The 12,707-nt window shown below is 42.6% G+C and overlaps 1 protein-coding gene across 4 annotated transcripts; it reads left to right on the top strand.

The window, feature by feature from the left end:
- Positions 1-515: 515 nt before the first annotated feature.
- On the top strand, positions 516-12,137 carry MAPK1IP1L (mitogen-activated protein kinase 1 interacting protein 1 like). 4 transcript variants are annotated; one of them, XM_054199445.1, is made up of 4 exons: positions 516-615; positions 7,713-7,740; positions 8,280-8,993; positions 9,455-12,137. In XM_054199445.1, the coding sequence occupies exons 2-4, from the start codon at positions 7,717-7,719 to the stop codon at positions 9,464-9,466; spliced, it is 750 nt and encodes a 249-aa protein (XP_054055420.1). In that variant the 5' UTR covers positions 516-615; positions 7,713-7,716; the 3' UTR covers positions 9,467-12,137. The 4 variants fall into 4 exon arrangements, with proteins under 4 accessions (XP_054055420.1, XP_054055421.1, XP_054055417.1 ...); XM_054199446.1 differs by lacking the exon at positions 516-615 and adding an exon at positions 783-856; XM_054199442.1 differs by lacking the exon at positions 516-615 and adding an exon at positions 901-998.
- The last annotated feature ends 570 nt before the right edge of the window (positions 12,138-12,707 follow it).

Below are 12,707 nucleotides of genomic sequence, written 5' to 3' on the forward strand. Positions count from 1 at the left end.
ACAGGTCCATGTCCTTCTTATGCTGGTGCCCCAGAGCTGGAGGCAGCACTGCAGGTGAGTCTCCCCAGAGCGGAGGGGCAGAATCCCCTCCCTCGCCCTGCTTTTGTCCTACCGCCTGTCACCTGGGAGAAGAGACCGACCCCCCCTGGCTACACCCTCCTTTCAGGGAGCTGTAGAGAGCGAGAAGGTCTCCCCTCAGCCTCCTTTTCTCCAGGCTGAACACCCCCGGCTCCCTCAGCCACTCCTCACAGGAATTGTGCTCCAGACCCCTCACCAGCCTCGGTGTCCTTCTCTGGACACGCTCCAGCACCTCCCGCCGCTGAGAACACCGGTGGGTGGCGGGCGGATCGCACGTTCCCTAACGCTGCCGGGATCGGGGCCCGGCCCGGCGGATCCTGTCAGCGCCGGCCCGAGGTGGGGCGGGAAGGCACCACGTTGTCACGCGGTGTGGGCGGGGCCAAGCGTGTGACCTTCCGTGCGGCGGTGCGGGGGGGTGGTAGGCGTGACCTGTGACGCAGTTCCGCTTCCGCCTGGGCGTAGCGGGTGGCGGTGGTGCTGCGGGCCGCCGCCTCGCTCCGGGCCTGCGCCGCGCCGGGCCGCGCTCCTCCCGCCCAGGTACCCGGTCTGCCGCGCGGCCCGGCCTGACCGCTGCGGGAAGGTGGGGGGAAAGGGAGGGGAGGTTCCATCCCGCACCGCCCCCGGGAGCCGCCGGGCCGCAACTGGCTCTTCCCCCTTCACACCCCCGGGAGAGGCCCTGCCGCCAGCGCCGGGGGTCGCTGGGCTGGAGTGAGGGGCTGGAGCCGGCCTGCCCCGCCCGGAGACCCGCTGCCGCCTGGGGAGGGCGTGTGGCTTCGAGGTGCCGGGGGCGGCCTGGTGGCTGGTGCCGCTTTGGGTTGCGGGGGGGCGGCTTTGCTGATGTCTGCAGGGCAGAGGGGGCTCGATCGTAGCGGATCCCGTTATACTCGGTGTAATGGTGGTAGCTGCTCTGTTTTGACTGGGTAAAACCTTTTGTCGGCTTATGTTTATTCTATATGGTCGTAATCTATAAACGACTGTATCAATGAATGTGGATCATGTATAAGTGGCTTTTTAACTCAAAGATCCTTCACTAAAGAAGGCCTCAGGCAAGTCAATTTTTTGTAGTTTATGAGAAGTTGATTCCTTTTATCAAATGTTAATATGCCTAAGGTAGCTGGTGTACTGGGAAGGCCAGCACTGTGTGGTGTCAAAGGGCACATTTCTTGAAGAGGGAACTACTCATCTGACAGGTTTTATCTCTGAGAGAAAACTTGATTCTAGGTGGATTCCATGGAAAACTCTGTTAATCTGATGCTGTTCAACCTTATTGTCAGTGGATGGAAGAACAAAGGTAGCTTTTTTTTTTTAAAAAAAAAAGAAACAAACCAAAACTGTCACACCCTGAAACTGCCCTCCCCAGCACCTGTGGAGACCAGTGACTGATGCAAAAATTTGTGTTAAATATCAAGCTAGTCCTAGAAAGCACTGTGGATATTCTTGAAGCTTGAGTTCATTCAAGCACATCTTAACAGTGCCAAATCACGATGTGAAAGATGCCATCAGTATCCATGTGGTGAGATTGTATCCCAAAAAGCAGTTATCCTGGAAAAGAGCCTTTGTAAAGGAGCAGGAAGGTGTGTGGTTTTGTTTGTCACTGTTGGGGGTGGAGCTGGAACATGACGCGCAGTTTTAATGTTTTTATTGGTGGGAAGGGAACCCAATTTGATAGTTACTCACACTCAGGGCCAATATGTTTATTTCATCCAAAAGAAATAAAAATAGTTAAGCTGGTAATTCCTGAGTATATAGCTTTCGTAGGAGGAGAACAGAGGTATTCTTTAAATAGCTTTTACAGTTAGATCAGGAAGACTTCTGAAGAATTGATAGTTAGAACCTAAAGCTATAAATGGGGAATAAAGCATACTTTTAAAAATTAAGATGACATGATGAGAACGGGCTCGATAGCTCTCAAGAAAGTTTAGAGGCAACTACGGAAGATATCTTTCAATTATTCTGAGCTGCTGTACTAATATATCTTTTGCAAGATTCACAAGGTAGGATGGTGTGGACAGGAGTAATCTTTGGCAGTGGAGTCTCGCTGTTCTCGGCTGGGATTGTATCACAGCTGGCACACAAACAAGCCACCTCAGAAGTGATATATGTCTGTCGGGTTTGGAACCATCTGGTTGTGATGTGGTGACCATCTGAAGCGATTAGGTCTAGGCTTGGTGGGGAGACAGCTGTGAAACTGAATGGCCCTGTCATGGGTGGAAAACTGGAACAGATTACAGTTCCTTATGGCTTTATATTTTACAGGTCTTGGAAACGGGTAAGATCTCTATTTTGAAGAATTACTTTTTCCGGTAGTTGATAATTTATAGCATGTGCAATGTTTTGGTTGTCAGTCTTAATTAAATCTGTCCTGAAAATCTGAAAACTAAAAATCTGACTTCTGTACTTTTTGTCTGTCAAAACAGACATGGGAAGGGGCAAAAAGATCACCAAATCTCATGTAGCTACTAATAATGTAATTGTTGTTTTTTCCCCTTCAGTCTGTTTACCAATTGTCTTTGTTCTCCCAATGAATAAATGTGTAGGTCAGACTGAATGATTGCACGATACGCAAGTGCATTGGTGCGGCTTTCAAGAAGACATTAAAGATAGGGAAAGGCCAGCTATAAAATGTTGATGCTTAATGCCTGAAGGTAGAAGCTGCAGGAATTTGCATATTTTAGAAAACATTTAGAAGCTGTCAGAGCTTTGGTCTCTTCCATTTTATCTGTATAGCTATGTTGGGTAGTTACACTTATGTGGGCAGAAATCTTGTTGTAGATGAGGTTATGCTGGTAGGTATTAGTCATGTTACAGTGACAAAAGAACCTCTTTGCTGATAGAGGCATGCCACCCAGTGGAAATGCAGCAGAGTCTGTTGCATCTAGAATGCATTTTTTCTGTGTTTGAAAGATGATCTTGGAGACAGGAACTAAATCTGGCACATCAAGTGTTCGAAAAATGTCATACAGCTCAAAAAAATATGAAAGCAGTTGATGCTTAGTTTTGGATAGCTTTAGTCAAAGAAAGAAAAAGTGTTTTGGGCAGCTCGCTAACAGGGTTCTCTAGGGACTGGTGATGGATAAAAGCCAGGGAAGGCAAGAGCATGGGAAAAAATGCTGCTACATCTGTCAGTTTCAGTTGGGCTGGATGTGATCGGAAAGGGTCTAGAGCTTAAAAAACACTGTGGAGCTGTTTTATTGTGGAAACTGATGAATTTAGTATGCCATGTGTAGCACCACGCTTCCGGAAACGGGGGTTTTCACTGACCTCTCTGAAAATCACCGCTTGGTCTTGAATGCTGCTGCTAGAATTAGCTTACTGGTGCTGTGTCAAAGTGCTTCTCAACCTTCTTCCAGCCTGCTGTGTGGACCCTGGCAGGATTGCTTGTCTCATCTACCTGCGGTTAATTTTCGGGAGCAGCTCGTGGGTGTCCGGGAGGCCTTGGACTGTGGTCTGAAGATTTTGCTGCGTATGGTTTCTGCGTAGGTGTGATGGATGGAAGTCCTCCATGCCCTCCCATCACTCTTCAGGATAAAGGATGAGAAAGATGCTGCTCCTAGATGCTTTTTTTTTTTTTCCAGACATTGGTCATCTTTCTTCTTCCCTCGCTTTAGTGTCGTGCTTCTGGCCATATGTGTTCTCAGAGGTGGCTGAGAAACGATGCCATGACCAGTGGATCTGGAGCTGGCAGGCTCTGTGCTTCTGGAAAGCAGGGGATGTTTCCAGTGGTGGCGGCCTTCAGAAAACAAAGGAAATCTTATCTTACAGCACAGTGGATGCAAGCAGGACTTTGGTTTGAATGCTGCTGGTTCTGTAGTCTTTCTACTCCCTGCCAAATTGCTTAAATTCCTGAACCCTCCTTCTTCCAGTCACTCTTTCTTCCCCTCAACTCCAGGAAAGAATAATTTGAAGTGGAGTTTAAATGTGGCAAAAGAGACGTCTGTTAGGTGAACCAGCTTTTCTCTACTCATATCAGTGCTTGTGCAGTGCTTTTCTAGGAAAGCTTCAAGAGAAAATGAGAGTCCATTTGTTAACTCTACTGACTCTAAAAATCTAGTCAAAGCACCATTCGGTACACTTTTCTAAAATCTTGAGTCCACGTGTGACCAGTGGGGACTTTAAAATGGAGTTACTTGGAGGTCTTCTGTCTGACAGTATCTCTGACTCTAATTTGTGAGTGTGTGAATGCCTCAGGCAATGCGCTTACAGAAATATCAATTATATTTTTGTAAGGTTTTGATTGAAATTCTTTATACCAGTGTTGAATGACTCAAATGGAATATACATTCTAGATTTAAGGACAAATTAGTTCATATGTTGTCTGAACATGTCTAATGGTAATTTCACCTTCTCTTTTATTAAACGAAGGTGGCAGTACCCAGATTAAATGTGTTTTTAAAAAACATCCCTGAAGTAGGCCATCCTGTCTGCAAGAGGATCCTTGACATGCTTGGCATTGACTCAGTTATGCCAAATGTTGCCAACAAATGTTGCTCTAGTCTGCTTGCCAAAGTAAAAAAGCCACTAAATCTCATTATAAGCTATGCCTAACTACACTTTTTTTTCCCACAAGCCATGCAGCAAAATTGTTTCCTTAATTTTCATGGCACAGAAATATTTTGAAATGATTTGCTGACAAATGTTTGGGATATTTGTTGATGTTTTGCAAGCAGGCCTGTTTCAACTGTATTCATCCACTGCTTTAACTTGAATTTACTACCCTGCACTTCTGTGACAGATCATGGGATTTTCTCCTGAGTTTTCCTGTAGGGCTGTTCCCTTTCTTCCTTCTCTCCCTTGCAGCATATGTTCTAACTTCTTCTCTGGGCTTTTTGTAGATCTGTTTTCAGTCGGTCTTATCCCATCTCTCCATCTAACTAAAGAAAGGATGATTCTCTTGGCCTGTTTTGATGTTGCTTTTTCTAATGTGTTGGGGTTTTTTTGTTATGAATACATTACGTGCACACTTGTGTAGAAAATTACTTTTGTACTTTTCTCTATATTAATGATTAATTTCCTGTATTTTCTGGGTTATATCAAATAGCTTCTGTGTCTGCATAGGTAAGTTGCACTACAGTGCCATTAAGAAGCACGTATCAACTTCTGATTATTATTGAGCATGGTTCATTGCAAAAACTGACAAACTCTTTTAACATAAGAGCTATCTATTGAAGAGGAATGGAACTTTTTCTGGTAGATGTCTCTTGAACGGTTGAGCCATTAATAATGGGAGCAGAAACCACTTTCCTGATGTAGTGCAGTTGGTTTCTCAACTTTAAACAAATAGTCACTGATCCGAACAGTGTACCTCATCTGGCACGAAGATTTAGGTATTTGTACTTACTTGAAGGAACTACTACTGTTATAAGCTAATGTTGGAGCTTCACCAAACCTTCAGATTCATGCAGTTAGCGCCCTGGTGGAAATCAGTGCCTAACTTTTTGGATATGTATTTCTTAAAAGGTTTATTTAAATTATTAGGGGAAACTTGAGAAGTTCACTGTGTTTCCACAGGGGTCTGGGTTGCTCAGTGCGGTCATAAATATCTTGGGAAATGAGATGAACAGTGTCTTGCTGATATGAAGCCATTCAGGAAAGTAAGGATTAGGTAATAAAATGGCAGATATAATTCAATGTCGATAAATCTGATGTAATTCAGAGTAGATAAATGTAGAGTGGTGCATATAATTTCATATATAAAATGATGGGCCGACCCTTAACACAGATGAGTGAAATATTGCCACAAAAGTGTCAGTTCCGTAGTGATCAAAATGGAGATGAAACATTAAGAAGTATTATGAAGGAAATAGAGGACAAACCAGAACATAATTATGAAACTGTATAAATCAATGGTTATCCCACATCTTGGATTCTCTGTGCTTCTTTCTTGTCATTCATCTGAAAAGATACAAAAGAATTGGCAAAGCCTCAAAGAGAGGCAGTGAGAATAATCAAAAGTATGGAATAGCTGCTGCACAAAGGTCAACAAAATAAGCTATAGCTCAGCCTGGAGAAGGAACAGCTAAAAGAAAATGGTAAAAATCTGTAAAATAATGAGCAGCATGAGCAGAGTGGATAAGAATAGATTTGCTCATTTCCTCAGCTGCAAGAATGAAGGACCAACAACTGAATCTAGTAAAATCCAGGTTTAGAATGAAAAAGAAGGTGCTTTTTTGCATAACAAATAGGAGCCCTGTGGAGTTCCTCACCAATGGATATTGTAGGTACAAGCGGGGAAACGAGATGTGTTTGTGGAGAATAAATTATTTCAGGGTTGTTATTCCATAAAAATTGCCTATAACTTAGGAAGTCTCTGAGATTGGAATCGTTGAAGTATTGGGGTGAGTGTCATCCCTGTTCTTGGTCTTCCCTGCTGTCATTGCTGAAGATAAAATGGGATGCTGAGCTAAGCCGCCCCTTGTTCTGATGCAGTACTGTCTTAAAATTAGGAAATTGTGTAGACAGTAATAAACTTACAATACAATTTCAGAGAGGACTCTAGTTGATATGATTTGCATTCTGTAATTTATAATCTAATGGAGTTTATAAGCCTGTTTGTTGGAGGCTATCTATACAAACCTCCGTCCCCAAGACCAATCTTTGTGTAGAAATTCAGATTTTCACCATCAACAAGGAAAAACAAAGATTGTTTTTCATGGGGGTCACCTTGGCAGCAGTATTTGTACTTTTGACTTATATTTTGCATTTTTTCCTCCTCTTATGATGTTCTCTGTCTCCTACGCTCTCCCCTAAAACCTTCTGGCCGCACTGAGGCGTGATGTACACCTATTTCACCTGCTCTTGATCATCCTTTCAAGAGTAGTTCTTCACTTCTAGTCAGTATTTCTTGTCAGTTATGTCATGTCAGTCAAACTGAACATGACAACTGTCCTTTTGTATGGCTAATGAAGATTGACAAAGCCAGTTTTCATTGCGATGAAGCTCTGGAAAGCAATAAGTGAAGTACTTGCCTTCATGCAAAGATAACACCTGACTTACTGGTTCCTGTTTTCAATGTTTCTTGTGTGTGTTGAGAGGTTAGGAGTTAGGTGTGCATTAATGACACCTTGGCTGTGTCTGCAGTGAACGTAAATAACAGCATCCGCTACCTTTAGTGTGTTCTGAAATGGTTGGAGGATAAAGCATCAGCAAACTATAGTTCTTTTATTTCTGACAATAAGATCTGCATGGGGATTTAATTGTGTTTTGTTTTAGATTCATTAACTTCACCTGCAAGCAACCTGCTCTAACTTTTTAGAGTCCCAGTTTAGAACAGACCTTGAATACTTTACAGGCATCACTGTCTGGGTAGGCTGCCTACTCACTCTGAATATTTGAAATATTTTTTTCCTTGGTGTAATGTGACCCATTTACATTATGTGTTGGTCCTGTCTGAGATGAGACAGGTAGAGGCTGAAGACTTTCCTTTTCATGCGGACTTTATCAAGAGGAAAGTATTTGGGTAGCACATACCTGTATGGGCCGGAGTCATTAACAAAAAGTCATTCCTAAGAAGTGCTACCAGTTCAACACTGATTGTGGTTTGAATGAGACAAATGTAGAGTTTGTCTCATGAAGTCTTGCTTGAAATACTTCTATTATTTTCAACAAATTTCACTTTATCTTACCTTACTTTTCAGCAAAATGTCTGGAACTGATGATTTTTCGGTAAGTAACAGTTTTTCTTTCCTGAAGATCAGCCAGTTTTTACTTCATTCTAAAAGCTGACGTACTTTTTCAAGAAGAAGGGGAGCTTACAGTTCAGAGGCGATTTCCTCTGTATTGCAGTTGTGATGGTTTCCTTTTGGGTGGATGTAGCAATCTGTGGACTAAGCGCATGAAGCTGATAGGTGCCTTGTGGGTTCTCTTCTGCTGTGACATTAACAAAGGAGTTGTGTTTTAATACTGTCAGAATACTAATAATAGAAATCTATGAAAATCTTTCTGTATTTGCGCTGAAATTGCTTATTGCTATGTGTGGTAGGTCGCCTTTCATCTTTGGTTTTCTGACTGCAGCATGCCAGAATGCTTCCTTCTACCTTAATGATAGAAGCTGCACAAAAATGAATGTAGTCATCTCTGTGCAGCAACAAAGAGCTCTCTTCCTCCCTTTTTGGCAACTGAAACGTAAACATGTAGTGGCTGAATGTCTGCAACTAGTGAGTCCAGTAGACATTTTATGTTCTCACTGATGCTTTATCTTTTAGTTGGCAGATGCTTTACCAGACCAGTCGCCTGCTAAAACCTCCAAAGTGAGCAGCACAAAACCTGGTCAACAGCCCGGTCAGCCACCGCAGGGTTGGCCAGCTTCAAATCCTTGGAACAACCCAAGCGCTCCCCCTACGGCACCAACCGGACTGCCACCAAATACGTCCGCTTCCAGCGTGCCATTCGGACCTCCACCAACAGGAATGTATCCTTCAATGCCCCCGGGACCGCCTGCTCCATTTCCTCCTCCTCCTACTGGACCCTCTTGCCCTCCTCCTGGTGGTCCATATCCACCCCCAACTGTGCCAGGTCCTGTCCCACCAGGGCAATATCCTCCACCAAATATGCCCTTTCCAGAGCTTCCAAGACCTTATGGTGGTCCAACAGAGCCAGCTGCACCTCCTGCTCCTGTTGGGCCATGGGGATCCATGCCCTCTGGAGCATGGGGACCAACAATGGGAGGGCAGTATCCTGCACCTAGCATGCCATATCCACCCCCAGGGCCATATTCCGCTCCTACCCAGACTCCAGGGGCTGCGCCAACAGTACCATGGGGTACGGTTCCACCTGGAACATGGGGACCTACACCGCCAGGTCCATTTCCTCCACCCACAGGATCATATCCAGCTCCAGGACTATATCCTACACCCCCTAATCCTTTTCAAGTGCCATCTGGTCCTGCTGGTGCTCCATCAATGCCTGGTGGTCCCCATGTGAGTATTTGATTTTGGTCTTGATTTACTCTAAAATGTTATACTCTTAAGCGTGGAAATTCAGTAACATAAGACCTAGTGCAAGTAAGGAATTTCAGCACATCTGTCTTCTTTCTGTAGTCAGTGGAATAATAGCCAACTTCTTCTTAAATATTTAACTAAATATATGAGGACAGTGAAATTATATCAAGTTGGAGTGTGTCTAAGCATCACATTATAGTGGGCTTCCACTACTTGGAAAGCCTTCTCTAAAAGGCAAAAAAGGGGGGAAAGCAGTGTCATAATTTCTGAAAAAGAAAATGTTCTAGTCTCTGCAGTCTGGAGAGATTGCTTCTAGGGCACATAAGGAGGGAATAACAAATTATAAAGGTGATTTTGTTTTTTAATTAAGAATTTTTGTGACTGTGAATTAACTGCTTTGTGAAAAGCCTGTATTGACCATGAATTATTGTCTCTTGCAGCCTTACCGTTGAACACATTCTGGGCAACAAAATACTGTAGCTTTCCACCTTCATCCACTACTTACAGAGATTTTTACAGTTTTTGTTTCAGTAACATTTGGGGCTATGAAGAATACTTGCCTCTTGTATGTGCATTTGAGGTATGAAGGAACAGTTTGCATAAATATACCTTGCTTATATGCTGGCATAATTGTTTGGTTTCATAAAACGAATTACGAAGAGCAGAAATAAAACTAACATCTGTGGTTCTTAACTTTGGCAAGTATTCCTTGGCAAAATGGGAGTTGCCAAGTAAGGATTATAAAGAATCAGGCCCAAGGACTAAAAAAAAAGTTAGTTCTTAAATTTCCATGAATGCTTTAAGTCTTGTTGCCAGACTTGTGCTGGTCACTGAATGGATGGATAGTCATATTTTGTCTATTTTCAGGTTATTCTAAAATGTCAATAAAAAGTGTTTCAAGATATTTGTCAAGAAACCTAATCTTTGAACATGCTACAGTAATTCAAACTATAGAGACAGAGCATGTGAACTTGAAGGTTTTCTCAGCATTTTGTATATACTCAAAACGATTGCTCAGTCTGGGACTACGGAAGAGAAGATAACGCATTTGAAATACTCGGTCTGACTTGTCAGCACACTGTTTGTGTTCACAAACAGGCATTTATGTGCAGATTAAGTAACCTGGATTGCAGTTAACTTTGGATCAACAAATGTGAGTTTTGTGCATGCAAATGAGGACATCGTTTTGCCAGTTCTCATTCTGTGGTGGTTGGAAGTTTGGCTTGATTTATGTAAAGAGAGTCTGATTCCCACTTAGGTAAGGTACTTCCCTATTTCTAACCTGGGTTCTAGTCATTTAAAGTTTGACTTTGCTGCTGGGTTATGTAAACTCAGCAGACTTTTTCAGAGTCCCTGGAAACTGAACTTGAGCTTAAAAGATCAAAAAAAACCCCAACCTGACAATTCCCTTCCTGGCAATTTTTGGCACGGCGTTTAGTTCGATCAGCTACAAAGATCCTTTGTATCGTCCTTATTGCCACAGCTGAGAACGAGGAGGTCTCATCAGGCCTCCGCTGAATATTGTGATTAGGAGAAGTCCTCTGTTCTCGGCTACGTGTCTGCATACCTCACTGAGTAAGTGTAATTAGGATTAATTGAATGTCTAGAAGCCTGCACACTGCTGTCTAGCTGTCCCCCCTCTGAAGGGGTGCTGCAGTAAGTTTTCATATTGCCATATCTGTGCAAAGAGCACGCAAGGGGTTTGCTGCAATGCTGGTTTAGCATTACCAGGACACACAGCCACGTGTCAGTGAGGAGTTCCGGCACTCTTTGAGATACTTCATAGCCTAGGCTTTGACCATGGAGAGTTTGTTTCATCCACAGCTGGGGATATCCCAGCTTAGCCTCTGTAGGTAGAATCGGGAACAAATTTTGCTTAACTTGGTAGCTCATTAGGGAGTCTTCGTATCATGGAACTGTGAAATCGATTTAATTCTCTTCCAGTATCATATCGTGGCGTCCTGCATGCATGTGATGGACTTAAAAACAAGTGGGGTGACCTGGTGGTGATGCTTGTTAGTAGTCTCAGCCTTTATGGCAAAGTCTTGCAATCTTTTTTCCAGAAGAAAGCGGGCAGCCTAGCTGCGGCTGTTTTAATCTAATGTCATGAAAGCTAATAGCAAAGGTACGTGTATCTTTTGTTTTAGGAAGACAATACTGGAGCTGAACAAAAATATGTAACACTTCAGCTTAAAGCCCAGCATCTGTAACCCCAGAAATAGGAACCGAAAGTGCACATTTTATTAACCTTAAACAAGCTCCGGTTGCCCCTCCAAAGAACAGACTTGGCTTAGAACTTGGCAAGACTGATGAAAAATAAACATAGAAGAACATTGACTACATTTGTTCAAGTGCTTTTTTTGATACCTGCAGCCTTAGATTACAAATTGATGTAATGAAAAAAGCCCGCATTTATTCCAAATGAATGGATCATGCAGTAGCAGCCCTCCAGTTTGGAATTGCACTGGCCGTATGTCTTTGCAGGGAATGGGAAGAGGTAGGAAAGGATACAGCAAACGTAGCAAGTAATGATTTTTGGAAAGGGGGATTTGTAAAAGTAACTAGACTTCTAGGTTCTTCCTGAAATAGGCAGGATTTATTACTGGAACATTTAGGCTAAAATTCAGTATATATGGGATGTTTTTCAGTGTATATTCGTATTTCTTGAAGTCATGAAAACTGTTTCATAACCCCTTTGTTTTTGTGAGCAAAGTTCTTTGCATAGCAGTGAAAAGGATATACCTGTTAATCTATTGTGTAAAAACTCAAGTTGTCACTATATACCGTGTAGTAACTTTATCACATGTTATGTCAAGTGTGAGCAACTTCTGGCCTGAAGCTTTTGCAATGGAATTTGTACATTTCTATGCATCATTTGAGTTAAATTGCTGAGAAGTTCGTTTTGACTTGTGCTTTGAGATTGACATACTGCATTTGTTTACAATATGAAATATAAGCAATCACATCTTTAAAGTATAGATTATCACCTGCTGCTGTATTTTCTTTAGATGAAACAAATATTGCTGTATGATAGTGAGAAGCTATAAATACAGGATTTGATATTTTTTTGAAAATGCTGTCACTTTTGTATAAGATTAGACATTAAACGTATTTTCAAGACTGTGGTGTTTACTGTTTTTCAATTACTGCTTTTTGACATGCTTCTGTAGACTTTTGCCTTGAATGAATAGTAAAAATAGGACATCCTTGATTTGCAAAGACTGAATATAAAATCAGAATTATTTGACTTCTGTGAGTGTTTTTCCTCTTCCTTTTGTGATTTTTGCAGCCTGTGCATAAGGCATATTAAGTGTGGGTGCGACTACTGTTGTATTGTAGCACATCAGCCTCCGTTATTGCCTGTTTTCAAACCGCCTTGCTAATTAAGAGAAAAAAAAGATCAGATCTTGCTTGTTCTAGCAGAGGAATGGGACTTATTTTTCACCTGTGCAGAGCGTGGTGTGGGTTTTTTCCTGGCTCTGAACAATTCCTATGCTAGATTGACACATATGGATGTGGTAAGTGACCCGCAAACTGATGTTTTTATATGCTTATCAGGAGTTTGATGGGATAAGGTGTATAATAGCATTTGAGAAACTCTAGGGCTTGGCAGTGGTGTGAACTACAAAGTTTGGGCATCACTCATCGGTACATTTACATTCTGCCTATATAGTGGTTCACACTGAGCTGGCC

The sequence above is a fragment of the Rissa tridactyla genome, chromosome 4 (assembly GCF_028500815.1).
Source record: "Rissa tridactyla isolate bRisTri1 chromosome 4, bRisTri1.patW.cur.20221130, whole genome shotgun sequence".
Lineage (NCBI taxonomy): Eukaryota > Metazoa > Chordata > Aves > Charadriiformes > Laridae > Rissa > Rissa tridactyla.

What these genes read in the sequence shown, in the direction of transcription:
- MAPK1IP1L (XM_054199442.1), top strand. Translation starts at nt 916, where the DNA reads ATGTCTGCAGGGCAGAGGGGGCTCGATCGTAGCGGATCCCGTTATACT. An exon ending in AGCTGCTCTGTTTTGACTGG is followed by an intron (nt 999 to 7,712) that starts GTAAAACCTTTT and finishes CTTACTTTTCAG; the next exon opens with CAAAATGTCTGGAACTGATG. An exon ending in CTGGAACTGATGATTTTTCG is followed by an intron (nt 7,741 to 8,279) that starts GTAAGTAACAGT and finishes TTTATCTTTTAG; the next exon opens with TTGGCAGATGCTTTACCAGA.